We start from the raw sequence: 16,480 nt of genomic DNA on the forward strand, positions 1-16,480 counted from the left end.
TCTGCTTTGTGAAGCAGACAGGACAGGTTATTTTTGCTAGGCGTTGGCTTTCCCTCACTCCCTAATGCTTCCATGCCTGCTGGGTGTCAGGTTTATCCTTATTATCAAAAAGCAATAGCCCATCTTCCAGGTCTGGGAAGCCTCTTTGCTGGCACCTTGCAGGGCACAAGCTTTAGCTCTGGAGCAGCTAACGCAGATCAAAGTCCCTTCCCATCCTTGCACGGTGCGTGCCTGGATCAGGACATAAACGCGTCTCCCCCAGTGCAGCCAGGCGCAGGAGCCGCTGCTCCCCAGGGTCCCAGCAGGTGGCTGTGGGGTGCAGACCCCTCTGCCCTCCCCCTGATGAACAGAGCCTTGTGGAGCAAAGGGTGAAGGCCCTTTTTTTCTTGCAAAATGTGGGGGTTTGGCACACCCCAGGTAGCAACCTGCCACGAAAACCCCTTGTTGTGCCCTCATCAACTGAATGGCGGGGGGAGCAGGATTGCCTACAGTCTGCTGCCCGCAGTGGGGCACTCAAGCATCACCAGCCCAGAGCATATTTCACGTTATCCCACTGATGGATTTACGCTGGGGGGAGGAATCCATCAGAAACTCCGTATCTGTGGGGTAGGCTGAAGGCTCTCGCTCCCAAACGGGAATTCCCAGCTTTAGCCCTAATTAAATCTTGTGATTTTTCTCCTCCGAGAGGCTCCCATGGGCTGTGCATCAAAGGTCAAGGTGTTGCAGACATATTTATGTATGCACTTTGATTGGGATCAGACTGGGAGCCTATTGTCGAGGCCTGGGAGTTTTCAAACTACGCAAAAGAAATCGTTAGAGCCTGTTAATTTGTACTTCATCCTGAGAGCATTCTCTAATTAAAGAAAAAAAAAAAAAGAAAAATACCTACCACTTCCCCATGTTTTAGTTAAACTACTTAAAGATAATTGAATGGGCCCAGGATTAATATTCCTACTGCATTTTCTGCGGAGGTGTTACTGCGATTTACCTGTCAGGGGGGGCTATTTCTCTTAGCCCAGTTTAATAACCATTATAACCCAGCTGCGAAGCGAGGAGTGCAGGGGCAAAGCTGATGACCCACTCCCCTGCTTAAAACATCACTCCAGAGATTTAATTCTGGGTCTAGTAAAGGATGGCACCAAGCTCAGCAGATGGTGGGATCTAGCAGAGGGGACTCTGTCTGCACATTGGTTCTTGTGCAGCCAGGGCTATAGGAGATTTCTTCGCAGACCAGCTGCCAGCAGCTTTTTCCATCACCAGACCCAAACAGCAGTGAACATGCTGGCTGCACCGACTCATGTCCCAGGAATCCTGTGTCGTGTAGCCAGAAGATTTAAAGGATGCTCTAAACCCACACTGGGTACAGGCAGGGAGATGGCAAGCAAAGTGAGTACCAACCCCAGACCACTGTTGAGAGACCATGGGAGGAAACGTGGTGAGCGCTGAGCATGTAGGACTCATCGTGGCACCCAGCCCTGCCCCAGCTCTGCTCCCTAGCAAGCTCCTGGGTGTGAGCTGGGACAGCCCTGTGTTTGGGCTTGTCAAATGTTAGTTTGCTGAGTAGCTCTGAGACCTGAAGTTGCATGTGACAGCATGGATGTCTGTACCCTGATCAGGTACGGAGACATGCAGGGAGCACGCGGGGAAAGCCGCAAACAGCCATCCGTGCCAGGAAGACAAGCGTAAAAGAGCTTAGCATTACTCTCTCTGAATGAACATGCAGCAATTAGGGTAATAAAGAAATAAGAAGTAGCAGCACCAGTATTTGAAGTGTTCCCACCACTGGGACAAAGGGACAAGCGGAGCCGTCCCAGGCAGAGCTGAGAGGGGTGCAGGGCACTCAGGCTCCCGGTTCTGGGCTGTGTAGCTCTGCCAGGAGCTTTGTAAATGATTTTCAGTGTTGTTTGTTGTCTTATTCCAGTGGTTCAGGTGTAAGTGCCCAGTACACCAGTGTACAAGGTGGTGCTGAGCCAGCAGCTCAGAGCTCTCGGTGCAGCCTGCAAGCAGCAGGATGGAGCGAGGAAGCCTTCTCCATCCCCACTCTGCAGGCCAAAGGTGATTTTTTCTTTCATTGTATTTAGCATTGGACTGAGTTGTGGGGGTTTTTTAAGATGAAATGTTATTTTCTGCGTGGGGAAAATACCAAGCCACCAAAACCTGAACTGGTCCCTGGTTGTGCAGCAGTTCCAGGTGAGGGGATGTGGGTGATATGGATGGGGATGGGGGGCAGGCAGAGGTGTCAGCCTACATTTCACCAGCAGGGAGCTGGGGAGGGCACCCAAGCGTTGCTTGTACTCACCAGGCACCTTGCCCACGGGGAGCCTTTGTGGCCTCCTCGAGGTGGACAGCTACTTGCCTCTGGTACGTGGCAGGCTCAGGACCACCTCCAAAACACTTCTAGAAGATTATTGACGAGTTGGTGGGCATTTGTGCTCCCAGACCATCCGTCCTGTTTCTCATTTTTATTTATTCTTTCTCCTCCTTGTCCGCACAGTCTGGGCCACCTGGGCCACGCTGACCCCCTTGTCCTCCCAGGAGCAGCCAGTGTTGGTCATGCTTATCCCAGGTGCCGTGGAGGGGAGCGCAGGACTTTCCTGTGCTGGGTTTCAGGCTGACAGACACACGGGGGAAGGCTCCCATGCTCTCACCCCTTACACCCTTTTGCAGAGACCACTGCTCTTCAGCATGGTCTTGTTCCACCTGGACAAGCTGGTGAAGGAGGTTATTTTGACCCATACATGAAACAGTTTGTAATCTACAGACATAACAGCAGGGTTAGGGTAACAGTTGGACTTGGTGATCTTAAAGATCTTAAAGGTCTTCTCCAACCTAAACTATTCTGTGATTCTATGATTCTATGACATCAGTGCATCCCAGCAGTGCTCTTCAACATGAGCTATGGGGCGGCTGGAAGGATGCACAGGCCAGGTTGCTTTGAATGCTACATCATTTCATAGTGCAAACTTAGGCCAGGTGCTTGGGGTTAAGGTTGCTGTGAATATGCACTTAAATCTGATTTTAATTTATTAACGTGTGTATGATTCCCTGCTGACAATGCTGCCGGGAAGAATGGAGCAATCTCCTGTTAGCCAGCACAGTAATGAGCCCGTTACTATGGAAATGAGCTTGTTACCCCTTCCCGCTCCCTGGCAGGCGAGGTGCAGGGAAGCTGGCTGTTCCCGAAGGCTGTGTAAGCAAGCGGTACCTGGATGACAGCTACGCCAAGCCCAGGGTGGGGTGGAGAAGCTGTTGACAGTAGCTGGGTGCTGGGATAGCTGCAGGGCGAGGTGGCCTGGGGCACATCCCACCAGCAGGGAGACAGCTTGAGCCAGCAGACAGGCACTTGTGGTGTCACGCAGCCCTGGCCGCCATGGGGGTGAGCACGCAAGTGTATTTCTCTAGGGGCACTGGTTCCTGCTGGGCTCCTTTGGCCTGTGTGCTGCTGGCCCTGGGACTGCGTACATACAGATGGGGCCAAGCACGGTGCTCCTGTGATGGGAGAGTGGGATGGAGAAACACCCTGTAGGTGTGCTGGCTGCTGGCACCTGGGGCAAGCAGGGCGCTCAGTCCCCAGCTCCAACACGTGGCAGGATGGGGCCACGTCTTCCTGCAGCAGCAGAGCTGTGCAACATCACCTCCTGGGAGGAGGCGACCTGGCAATGGATGGAGCTCTGCTCCCTCTTACAGGCCAGTGGGGATTGTTGGAGGTGGCTGGGAGCTGCCAAGGCTGAATTTGTATCTTCTGTCCTGCAACAAGCCCCTTTTCCCCCTGTGTGCTGGGACGGTGACGCAGCCCTGTGTGGGGGCCATGCAGCAGAGAGGACACCCAGGGCCTCGAGCTGGTCTTGGCAGGGTGACAGGGTGCTCTGACCACCCTGCAGGCTGTCTGCCTGCAATGGGCATCCCAGGGGAAAGGTGCTGTTTGCTCCACTCCCACAACCTCCCAGTTTAGGGTGAGGATATTTCCTTGCTTCTCTTACCCCAAATGATGTTCCCTACAGGGGAGCTGACATCAGGTAGGGGCAGGTGGTTCGCTCTGGGCTTTGCTGAGGATTGTCATGCTTCAGCCCACTCGCAGGAGGCTTTCCCAGCAGCAGAAGCACACAGCTAAACTGGGAGGAGGTGGGGGGTGAGTATTGCACTGGGTGCAGGGAGAAGCCCATGCTCTCCTTTGCGCTGCCCCATCTTCTCCTTCCCACCCCTGTGGAAGGGCAGCAAGGCTGCTGTCAGCAGGGTGATGCAAGACCTCCACAGCCGGCTGAGCATGGTCCCCAGGCAGAGAAAGTGCCTGGGCACAGCCCCAGGCCTTGCCACAGCCCACAGAGCAGCACTGAGGGACCTTTGCATGCTTCACCCTGGGCCATAAATGCAAGTGCACTGGCCTGGAGCAAGTGGTGAAAGGATGAAAAGAAGTAGCGATGGGAAAAAGAAAGAGGGACCCCTCCATCTCCAGCTTACAGCACGTAGTCAGCCAGCTTCAACAGGGACATGTGTACGGAGCAGAGCAAAATATATCTCCTGTGCTTTCGTTGCCGGTACCGTAGGACTCCCACCCCTCCATCAGTGGATGTGTGGGCCAGCAAGGGGGGGAGGGCGGGTAAAGGAAATCAGCTTTGCTGCAATGGTAGTCATGATTTGGGGGAACACGTAAAAAAATCACTGCTGCTTTAAAACCAGTCGCATGTTAGAGGCTGCAAAATGGCTTTATGCTCTGTCCCTGGGGAGACAATCAGGAGAGTCGCTCCAGGTCTCGGGCTGGCAAATGTTCTCCCTTTCGTGGCATGTTTTCTTTGATGGAAAAATAGATAATGAGAAACATTCAGAGTTGGAGGGGGTGTATGTCTGGAGATTTAGAAAATTTTTCATATGTTCCCACATAAAAAAATATTTTATACTTTACACTTCATTATATATATAAATAAGACAATACTTTTATATATATATATATATGTGAATATACACAAAAGCTCATCCAGGAGCTTTTACAGTGGGGCCCTGCCACCGTGCTGTGGACTGAAATGGCCCTCGCTGCCTCTTAGGCAGGTGCAGGGAGCCCTCAAGACTTCGCAGCAGAGCAGATCCCATCTGCAAACACAGCCATGCTTGCAGGAGCTCACTCCCCTTCTGCACGGTCTCCCTGTGCCCCCAGACTCCTGGCTTCTCCAGCATACGCCGTTTTCCGCTCATTATAAAATTTCCGTGGCTGAGCTTATCTGGGAGGTACAGTCGGTACAAAATGCCCATTCATCCAGGCCCCAGACAGAGATGGGAATACAATGGATTCTGCATGGAGCACAGTGGGGCTGTGCGCTTTAATATATGGCCAACACAAAACATTGGTCCTATGGAAAAGTCCCAGATCAGTAGTTTATGAGCTCAGAGCCTGCCTGGCTCAAGGCGCAGCTGCACCGTCGTCTGTGAGCACTCACGGCACAGCCGGTGTTCCGCGCCTCCCAGAAGCGACGTGACTGTGGTTAGCACAGCACAAAGCCCAGCTGCTCTGCAAGGACCAAGTATTTTTTTGGGCCACATCCCCTGTTGTGGCGGTCAGCCACAAGTGTGAGCAGAGCTGTTCTGCATTGGCCTTGCAGGTACTCGAGACAGCCCATGGCCTGACGTGCAATAGGTCTGAGAGCAAAGCAAAGGCGTTATCATCGCCTTATTCAGAGGTTATCAAGGGCTGCCCCAAAACAAGAAATCTATGAAACATAGACTTGCTTAGGGGCAAGGTTTAGTGGTGGAATTGACAACATTAGATCAATAGCTGGACTTTATGATCTTCAGGGCCTTTTCCAACCTAAATCAGTCTATGCTTCTATGAAGCTTTTGGGTTTGCAGACCTGATTTTCAAAAGCACCAGGCAAAAGCCTGCTCTCCTGCTGCTGTCTCAGTCTCTGCTTGGAGCCCTCAGCAGCCCAAGATGACCTTTTTAGATGGCTTACATGGGAAACCTGTGCCAAATAGACTCAGGAAAATAAGTATCCAAGTGCTATCCTGGTGAAAACCTCCCGGAGGAGCTGCCGGAGGAGCTGCCAGAAGAGCCAGTCCCGCCTCTCGTCAAGAAGAGCATTTTTACTGGTGTGACTTCAGCAGACCTTGCCAGTCACCAGAGCGGCCCTGCTCACGTTACTGCAGGGTCTCAGCCTGGCATCACCCTGCCTGCACAGCAGTGAGGCCAACTTAGGATTCAAGAGATGAGGCTCCCGTTCTTTTTTTATAAAGCAGAGCTGATATCATAAGTAACATGTCAGCATTTAACTCTTCAAAGAAAGAAGCTCTTCCCATAGGGCCATTCCCCTGCATTGAGCAGAAGGACACTGTGCCAGGCAGGACACAGAAGTGTCTGAAAAAGGTGCCAGGAGAGAAACTGGGGCTCCACAGGCATGTCAGCTGTCAATCAGCTGCAAATTTTTGACATTGGGGGTAGGAAGACTGAAGGAGCTTGTAGGGATTCTGCTTTCATTCCCAGCAGGAAATTTAAATCAAGAAGTCAGGAAGCTACAGGCTGGATTGGATCAGGTCCACCTCCCCTTCCAGATGTCTCTTGGGACAGCATCCTCCAACTCCAGGAGATGTTTCTGCTGGGGACAGTTACTGAGGTCCATCAGAAACTCCAGTGGACAAATCCTGGTGCTCTCCATAGCAGCCAAACACACCTGTACAAGTGCAGGTTTTCATTCAGGACATTTACTGCATCACTTGGGGCATTTGAGTCTCAGCATTAGGCAAAGTTTGTTTCTATGCCACTGCTTACAATATGTTCCAAAAGCACCGGTTCAGAAGCAGCATCATTGATTTCTTCTAATTATAAATCCTATAGCAAGTTTTCAGCTTGCAACAGTCACAGTTTTCCTCTCAGTGGAGCCAATAAAAGTTAAGAGTTGCTCCCTGGTTACTGTCATTACAACAATAAAAAGCCAGAGTAATTGAAAAGTGAATCAGGGAAACTGCCAGACTGGGGAGCAATGATAATAGAAGAAATTACCTCGGAGCCCAATGCAAAGTCTTGTCTCTGGCTGCACCGAGCTTGAGCCCATTCTGCACAAACTCCCGTGCTGATAGGTATCTAAGAGAGGACGCGCCTCCTGCATGAATGTACCGGAGCATAGGCCAAAGCAGGAACAATGGGCATATGCTTGCCAATGGACCAAACACTCAGTGCATGAGCCAACAAGGGTGATCTTGAACCCCATCTGAGAGGGTTCCTCTTTCTAAAATCCAAAATAACAACAGAACAATAAAAATCCCCCAATTTCTCCCTATATTAGCATAAAGCTTAAAAGCAAGAGCTGGAGATGCAGCAACAGATGCATATTTGTCAAGAGAATAATTATGTCCAACTAGATACATTAACTGGTACAGGAAGACCCCAAAACCCACAAGGCATTACTGTTTCCATGTTAAGATTAGAGAATAACCATGGTTGCGTTTGTAATCCAGGTAGCTTGAAGCAAAACAGCAGTAGACTCTGCGAAAACTTGTTAGTGGTGGTGCTGGTACACAGGGAGGCCAGCAAAGTCTTCTGAGGGTGAGAGGAAAGGAGCAGCATATGCCAACATGGGCAGTGGTGTGTCCTGAGGTAAGTTTTTACACCCATAGCTCTGGAGACAGAAATGAAGGAGCAAGGGGCTGACCCAGAGATGTTGTCCTTCCAACACAGTCATCCTGGGACAGAGTGAGGCAGATTCTGAAGCAGAGAATTGTCTTTTACTCCCCACAAGGATGGGATGCATGCACCATATCAGATGTCCCTGATCCTTAGCTACCTTGCCCATGTAAAGTCTGTGAGCACTTAGAATCACAGAATCGTTTGGGTTGGAAAAGCCCTTTAAGCTCACCAAGCCCAACTGTTACCCTAACCCTGCCATCCCACCACTAAACCCTGGCCCTCAGCACCACGCCTGCCCGGCTTTTAAATCCCCCCAGGGATGGGGACTTGACCCCTTCCCTGGGCAGCCCCTTCCAGTGCCTGACAGCCCTTGCGGGGAAGGAATTTTTCCTAATGTCCAACCTAAATCTCCCCTGGCACAACTTGAGGCCATTTCCTCTCGCCCCATTGCCCATTCCCTGGGAGCAGAGCCCGACACCCCCGGCTCCCTGCTCCTGTCAGGCAGTTGTAGGGAGTGATAAGGGCTCCCCTCAGCCTCCTCTTCTCCAGGCTATAAGTCATCAGGTATCTTGCTGATACTTGCAAATATCCTCAAAAAAGGCTGCAAATGAAGAGAAGGTCTCAGAGACACTGCTCTGGGCTGTGAAGCACTCACAGGGGTGAGCATTCATCTGGTGATGGGTGAACACAGGTTTTGGACAACTTCTAGAAAGATTGTTCCCTGAAGGGGAGAAAAGCCAAACCCATAAACTACAACAAAAAGGTTGTATTGGCCTCAGAGAACTGTCCCTGAGCCAAGAAAAGGAAGAGAACTGGTTGAACATCACACCCTGATGAGATGGAATAGGGTAACCACATGCAGGCGGGCTGCTCCTGTTGCTATGAAGTGACCATCAGGATGAAATTATGGGTTTGGCATATGGGTGGACTCAGGAAGATGCTGGGGCTCAAGTTCAGGTTTGAGTTTCCCCAAGACAAAGACCCCAAAGGAAAATGCAGGATTGGGTGGTCGGTGAGAAATCATTGCTTTTACCTCCATGGTGTTGATGTGCAACCAGCGCTGCAGGAAGCCAGCCAGGAGGGCTGCAAACACTGGGCAGCCTCAAGGCACCCTGCAAACCTGTGCTAACAACACCTCCCGACACCGCTGCAAGGCAACCATAGGAATTAACCCCCATTTCCACACCTCTAGTTGCCAAGAGAAACGCTTTTCAGAATCGTGCCGGTTGTGAAGTACACAGCTGCTCGGTTTTACTTGCGCTTTTAACATTAAAGAAAGCCGGAGATGGGTGGCAAGATTTCCTCATGTACAACAAAGCAGGCTGGAAATTTGTGACTAAATACCGGGGGGATTTGCAATCCAGCTTTGAACTGTGCAACAGGGAGCCACTGGTGACAATTGTGCGCTCGCTATTTTTAGCTGGGCAGCATGAACTTTGCATCCCCGAGGAACAAGGACAGCAGCAAAACCACCCGACCCACCAGACTTGCTTTTCAGAGAACTCATCTGGGGCAAACCCAAGGACTTTGGCTCTTGCCCCTGCTGTCTGCTTTTCTGCAGATTTTCTCCACCAGGTTCTTGATTGTTGCAGGAAACAAACAAATAAATAGAAATGTAGAAACCAGTGCTTCAAAGGGTAGATGGATAAATGTAGACATATGTGTGCAAAACTGCCTGTACACAACACACACAGATACTATTAAAATATTTTTTTAATAAAAATAAATATTTCAGGGTCCAGATTTGATCAAAGTGCACTTATTTTTCTTAGTTAATCACTTTGAGGATTAATGATCGTGCATCTGTGCAATGAGGTGCAGCAGTGGTTGGGGAAGATGACCTTAGATAACACACCAAGTGGCTTGGGACTGATAAGGTTTGTCCTGTCCTTACCACCCCTGGGGGGAAAGAAGCGGGGATTTCTTGCTGAATCTTTTCCGCAACGCTGGCTATGCAATCTGATCAGACGCTATCGCCACACTCTCAGTTGCAGAAGCAGGCACAAGTCCGCATCACCTCTCCTCCACAGCAGCATTAATCCGGAGGTGTTTGGCCTTTCTGAGGTTTCTCACAGGTGGGTGGATCAGAATAAGGCGCACAAGTCCCCATGCTCGCTGTGCTGTAGGCAAGCCCGTGTGTCAGGCTATAAAGCCTCAGAGTTCGAGGTGCTGCTCACAGGGGGAGGCTTGGGGTGACACGAAGCATTTCTGCCCTTCTTCATTGACTGCGCCGATGGCTCAGAGAGCCTGGTCTCCTCACCTAGCACTGCAAGTCGGCCAATGGGAATGATCCCTCTTCTGCACCATTAGCAGATACTAATACCACAAACCCTACACATGTGCAAAGTTCCTCTGCTGCAAAATGTTCATTTCTACATATTCTGCAGGAATTGTCTGGTTTTAATATCTGGTACGTGTAAGAACAACATTTACATACTGCACCTACAGCAGAAGTCAGCTAAGAGGGAAATGTTCTCTGCTTGTGCTCGCCATGCAGGCACAACTGCAGAGTCAGAAGGAAAAAGGGCAGATTCAAGGTTGTGGCTCATGGCAAGGTGTAAGAGCTTCCAGGGGAGCCTCTCAGGGTCTTATCTCTGTTGGGATGGTCAGGATTGATACCAGACTGCTGCATCTCCAGCCTGGAAGAGCATCTCTGGCATAGGGCTGTGTTTCTCTACTGCTCTACCAGCATTAAGCAAGCTGGCAAGAGCTCTAGCAACATGCATTTGCAACGTTCACACTGTTAGTGTTAAATGAACCCAAAAGAGCAAAATTTGCAAAGTTATATTGAGGTGTTGAAATGAGGTTGAAAAAAACCCCAAGGAGGGAACTGCGTCATGCCCACACGCCTCTCTTCCTCCGAGTACCATGCTTGTTACCAGTGGCTGAGTCTAACTCGGTCCTCTTCCCACAGTTCGACATGCAGAGGATAACACTGGAAGAGCTGAAACACATCCTCTACCACGCCTTCCGGGACCACTTAACGATGAAGGACATTGAGAACATCATTATCAATGAAGAGGAGAGTTTAAATGAAAACTCTGGCAACTGCCAAACAGAGTTTGAAGGTAAGAGGGGAAGGTTCTGTACAATTATTCTCTTTCTGATTCAGCTGTAAAACTCAGTCTGATCCATGACGTGCAATGGGCAGGCATGGAGTTAGCATGGAGTTATTTTAGAGGAAGTAGCAATGATGCACTTGGAGAGCTCAAGAGTTGCCATTCACCTTCTTCCATGTGGTCTAAGTACGGCTGATCCTGTTTCAGGTAGGGGGATGAACTGGTGGGTGCTTTGCCTTATGGCCCTCCTTTCTCTGGTGGGATTCAAGCAGAGGGATGTGCAGTCCATGCTGAGGTCAGTGTCTTAGACAGACTGAATTTCCCTCCCAAAACACACATATCTCTCTCAGCTTATCACAGAAAGACTTTATTGGCACTGGGTCCTGCTCTAGCAAGCTGTGTTAGGCTCCACCAGTTCTGTGTTTTCTTTTGACAAACAGAAAAAGTCTGCTCTGGGCTCCCAGGGGACAGCAGGAGCAAGTCCTCTATCTGCATTGCAACACCAGCAATGGTGCCAGGGTTTAACCCATCAGGTTAAACCTGAACACCACAGAGCTGCTCACTGACTGCCCCCATCCCTCAGCGGGATGGGGGAGAGAATCAAAAAAAAAGTAAAACCTGTGGATTGAGATAAAGACAGTTTAATAAAAACAGCAGAGGAAAAGAATAACAACAACAACAATAATAATAGTAGTAGTAGTAAGAGAATATACAGAATATACAGAACAAGTGATGCGCAATGCTCACCGCCCGCTGACCAATGCCCAGCCCGTCCTGAGCAGCGATCACTCTCCCTGGCCAACTCCTCCCACGCCTGATGCCGTATGGTCTGAAATAGCCCTGGGGTCAGTTGGGGTCAGCTGTCTTGTCCGTGCCCCCTCCCAGTTCCTTGTGCCCCTGGCAGAGCAGGGGAAGCTGGAAAGTCCTTGACTTAGTGTAAGCCTTGCTCAGCAACAACTGAACCATTAGGTTGTTACCAACAGGTAAACTGGTACTAAATCCAAAACATGTCACTATGCCAGCTACTAGGAAGAAAATGAACTCTGTCCCAGCCCAAACCAGAAGAGAAATGGGCAGAGATGGTGCATCTGCACTCTACTGCCCTGCACACCTCTTGTTCAGCCCTGTTGGGACCACTGGTGTAGAGCTTCAATATGCTGCACAGGTACACCCCAGCACAACTCAGCACATGTGAGAGTGTCTGTAAGATCAAGATCTAAGCAAACCTTGGAGGTAGATGGAGAAATGGAAACGTTGCTTCAGCAGCTGCTGCTTAACACAAGGTCCTCTCAGCAGTGCCACAAGACCACTGAGCAGTCAGCAACTGGGATCAGGCACAACCTCAACATTTACAGCAGATTTTGCACTTTGAACGGAGGTAACACTGGCAAGAATATTTCCCATTTTAAGCCACCCTGCCTGGGAGAAGGATTTTCTTGGCCAGAGGAACTTGTGCTGCTCCAAAGCATTGCTGGTTGGAACAACTAAACAGATACAAATCATCTCAAGTGCAGAAAAGTCGGGGAAGATACCTACAGAGAATCTCAGGGTTTGTGCACCTCACCCCAGGACAGCTACTGTGCTTTCCCACCCACAGCAATGCTGCTTGATATAGGCCATTTAGGGGAAAATCCTGATGCTCTGAGGGGTCAAATAGCCTCTGAAAGGGCATCAGGCAGAGATACAGAAGCATCTTTAAAACAAAGGAAAGGATAAAAATATTAGTGCAATTCTTAATCTGGCTAATTAATGGGATGCAGAAGCTATATCCAGCACGCTCACCCTCTGCTAAATACTGCAGAAAAGATGTAGAGGAGCACAGCTGAATTTTAAAAAGCCTGCAGGAGGGAGGCAAGCAGTAACACTCTTCGAATCAAGCCAAGCAACATTTTTTTTTGTTCCTTCTGGAGAGCGGCGGGGAGGAAGAGATGCTTACTGACATGAATGGAGTTGTTAGTCCCCACTGACCTGCTGATTCAGTGCAGACGTGCGCCAGCTGTCACCGCGGCGAGAGGCATGCAGGCTTCCTTCAGCTCCGGTACTTGGGTGAACTATCCCAGTCGCAAAAAAAAAAACAAAATTGGTTCCGAAAACCTAAATGCTCAGCACCTCATTTTGGAAGTCCCAGCTTCCAAAAGTACAGCAAGAACAGCTTTTGTCGTGGGATGTTGGCATTGCTGGTGCTAGGCAGAACCTAGAAGCAAAACAGACCCTTTTTTAGATGTTGTTAGAAATACACACGCACGCGCACAAGTCCCCCAGAGAATAAAGATCAACTGAACACTGTCAACAAAGATGCAAAGTTTTGCTTCAGGTCCCGGAGGAAGGGGACGGTTCTGGTCCATGGCAGCTCTGACATGAGCATTTCTGCCAAGAAAGGCTGGCTGAGAGCAGGTTGCGTCCCTGCAGCGCTCTGGGCTGGACATGCCGTTACCTGAACGACCTACTTCTGCCCCAGTGTTCCTATTTCCCAAACACTAAGATCCCAATAGGCTCAAAAGCAGGAATTATAGGGCCTCATGGCACTGAGGGAGAACTGTCATGAAGGTTGGACAGCATCTCAGCCTGGCTTCAAATGGCTGTACACAAGTGTCTCCACGTAAGTCAGTCACCCTTTACTCACTTCTTAATTAGTGGACTGAAGACGATGCTTTTTGGGTATAATTCCTTGAGCTTATTTTAGGTGCTACCTTGGGATCGGATGAATTGCACCTTAAAAAGCATCTATTTCTTTCAAGTGTAAAGGTAGCCTAAAGGGACAGCTTAGAGGCTTGCATCTATATTTAATGTACATTTCATCCATGCCATAGAAGTGCCTTTAGTTATGGGTAGGAATGAAGCCAAGATGAGCCCTGATGGTTTTCACTGAGATTTGGGAATGGCTCCTAAGGGAAGAGGCTTAGCAGATACTTTCAGTAATGCCTTGCTGAAATGGGAGATCTCCACTTACCAACACCTCACCATTGAAGAGAAGCCCCCAAACGCTTCTCCATCCTATGGACAGAGACATCCCCCCTTCTCCACACCTGGGATTAGCTGGGTAGCACAGGACACCTCACCATCAGTAAAAATGCATACAATTTTCTGTCATTCCCATAATTTTGCCATCTTGGCTTCTTGTATAATATGGCCTTCACAACTATGTAATATTCTTCCTGTATGTATATGCACAGTGTACCTTATCTCTCTCTCCCACACTCCTATACACACACGCAACCAGGTACACACTTTAAATTAAATACAATATTCATATTATGGTCAGGGACAAGGCCGGGATTTTGTTCAGTTCACTCTGAACAAGAGAGTCATTTGCAAGATGTCAGATCTGAGCTTACATTACAACTTTCCCTCCTACACATTTCTAGGGGGTTTCGTTTGCCTTATTCTTGATGAAGAGCAAAGCAATGAAAATGTCCAACTCCTCAGTACAAGCAGCCCACACCAGCCCCACCAATAAAGAATTCAACCAGAAGGGAGGCACAATTATGTCTTCAGCCTTTCTTTCAATTTTTATTAATGCTTAGGGCAGGAGAACGAAGCTGAGCACCAAGAAGAGGGTGTGTTTTTATGAGGAGAGACACAAGAAAATGACAACTGTTTGCAGTGACATTGCACTAACAAAAATTTGTAGCACAAAAATCATTTGTCTGGCAGTTCCTTTTATCCAAACACTCATGACATTAAGCTCGTGGCAAACGAGTACCAGCTGGTTATGGTGACTAGTGCTGTCTGCCACGGGTATTTCATCTTCAGCCCTGATACTCAAATTAACTAGATGTGCAAGAGCTGTCGCATCTCCCCTCCCTGCTCCCCCCAGACAAGCACTAGGAGCATCCACTCCTCTGCTAAGGGCTTGGGAATGAAACACTGACATCTTAAAATGAAAATAACTCTAGCCAGCCAGAGAAAGCAAATATCACTCACCTTTGGCAGGGTTATGGCAGAAGCCACTATAAATACACGGTAGCTTTTCATGTTAGCAAGCCTAACAGCCTAGCAGGCGAGAAGGCTCTCAGCACTTACCCTGACCATCTCAAACCCACCGTGGGCATCATGACCAGCCTGGCAGCCACAGCCAGTGGACTGATGCACCTTGAAATGGGCTGGACCCACTAACCCCTGGTGGAAAAGTTATCATCACGACCGCAGCTCTGCCTCTGCCACCTAGTGACACAACCATGAGTCCTCCTCGCCAGCACGTTCACTGCATGGTGAGAAGATGAAGAATGACCCAGTCTTGATTTGCCTTCACTTCTTGAGATCTTGTTTACATTGGGTAGCCTGGGAGTTGCTCTCCCCCCTAACATGTGGCTGGGGCATCTCTAGAGGAGCTTCAGGCTCTGACCATGTTCAGGGAACCAGCTCACATCCAAACTCCTGCATGTCCCATGGATATTAAAAAATCCTCCTGGCAGCCAAATGCAAAACAGATTGAGCATCCAACCTTGTGACAATGCCAGCTATGGAAACCAGCAGGAAAAAGCAGAGATGTCAAAAGGTCTATGAATTTGGAGAGAGAATTGAGGGCAAAAGCTCACCAGTTAGCAGGGAGAGCAAAATGGGTCTTCGTATTTAAGAGGGCAATACACAGGGCAGCACATAGTCTTGTTTACAGTGAAGAAAGTAATCTCAGCTGCTTTGCCTCCCTGTGGATTGCAAGGGGGCAGAGGAACTGTAAGACGCATCTTCTTTCTGGAGTAATCCCTGCTGAGCCCCAACCAACAGTAAGGGGGTCTCTCTGGATCTGCAGCACCTCTACATTGCAGCACAGACATTTCCCCTTTCATTTGAAGTTATTTGGTAGGTTATTTGTGCACCTTCAGCTGGTAAAGAACAATAACAATGACTTACCTGGATCCTGCTGCTCTCAAACTCTGGTGTTACTTGATGGTATAACAGAAGACTAAAGAAATAGTTCAATTTGGGAACACTTCTGCAAGAAACACTGAACATGCTTTACTCTCTTCCTCTGAATAGGAGAGTTGTCATCACAAAAAGCCTTGGCCAGTCTTTGCCTGCTGCTCCCAGACACCGTAATCAGCATCAGAGTCCTGCACTGAACAGCAATGCTGGCTGTGATGGCTTATGGCACTGTTCTGTCTGCTGGCTGGGAGTGTTTTCAAAGTACAGAAATAAGAGAAAAATAAAGGAAGAAATACCTAGAGCTGTGATTTAACAAGCTTTTCAAAGTACCAGGGCATCATGCACAAAACCAAGGAACCACGGTATGGATTCTGCGTGCATTATAAAAGTGAGCGAAGGAATCGAGGAGTAGAGCAGCACAGGCAGAAAGCAAGTCATTTAGGAGAGCTGCTGTAAGGGGTTTTCATTATCTGCACAGAATATAGCGAGTCCCCTGGAGCGCTAGGGGTGCAGCCTCTCCCTGCCCTGGGCAGTCGGACTCAAAGCGCTGCCTAACGAGGGCTGCTAGTGCCTTCAGCGCTGAGCTGATGCTAGGACCGCGTGGGAGCTGGGATTAGGACACAGGCAGTACTAAATCCTGGCCAGAGGACTTGGTGGGGGGGATGAAACAAGTGTTCAAACCGCAGCATCCAGTGCTCCCTCCTCTCTCTGTGATGAGGTTCAAGCAGTGTGCCCAGGTGGCCAAGAGGGCCAAGGGCATCCTGGCTTGTATCAGGAGTGGTGTGGCCAGCAGGAGCAGGGCAGTGACTGTGCCCCTGTGCTGGGCACTGGTGAGGCCACCCCTCGAATGCTGGGGTCAGGGTTGGGCCCCTCCCTCCCAGAAGAACATGGAGGGGCTGGAGCGTGTCCAGAGAAGGGCAAGGAAGCTGGGGAGGGGTCTGGAGCCCCA

General features: G+C 49.6%; 1 protein-coding gene across 1 annotated transcript in view; it reads left to right on the forward strand.

Annotated features, from left to right (window-relative positions):
- CALN1 (calneuron 1) overlaps nucleotides 1-16,480 on the forward strand; it is a 112,928-nt gene that overhangs the window by 94,021 nt on the left and 2,427 nt on the right. The window contains 2 exon segments of the mRNA XM_009645100.1: nucleotides 10,524-10,677; nucleotides 14,034-14,036. Coding sequence (XP_009643395.1) covers nucleotides 10,524-10,677; nucleotides 14,034-14,036 — 157 coding nt within the window.

Source organism: Egretta garzetta, unplaced genomic scaffold (assembly GCF_000687185.1).
Source record: "Egretta garzetta isolate BGI_Z169 unplaced genomic scaffold, ASM68718v1 scaffold108, whole genome shotgun sequence".
Lineage (NCBI taxonomy): Eukaryota > Metazoa > Chordata > Aves > Pelecaniformes > Ardeidae > Egretta > Egretta garzetta.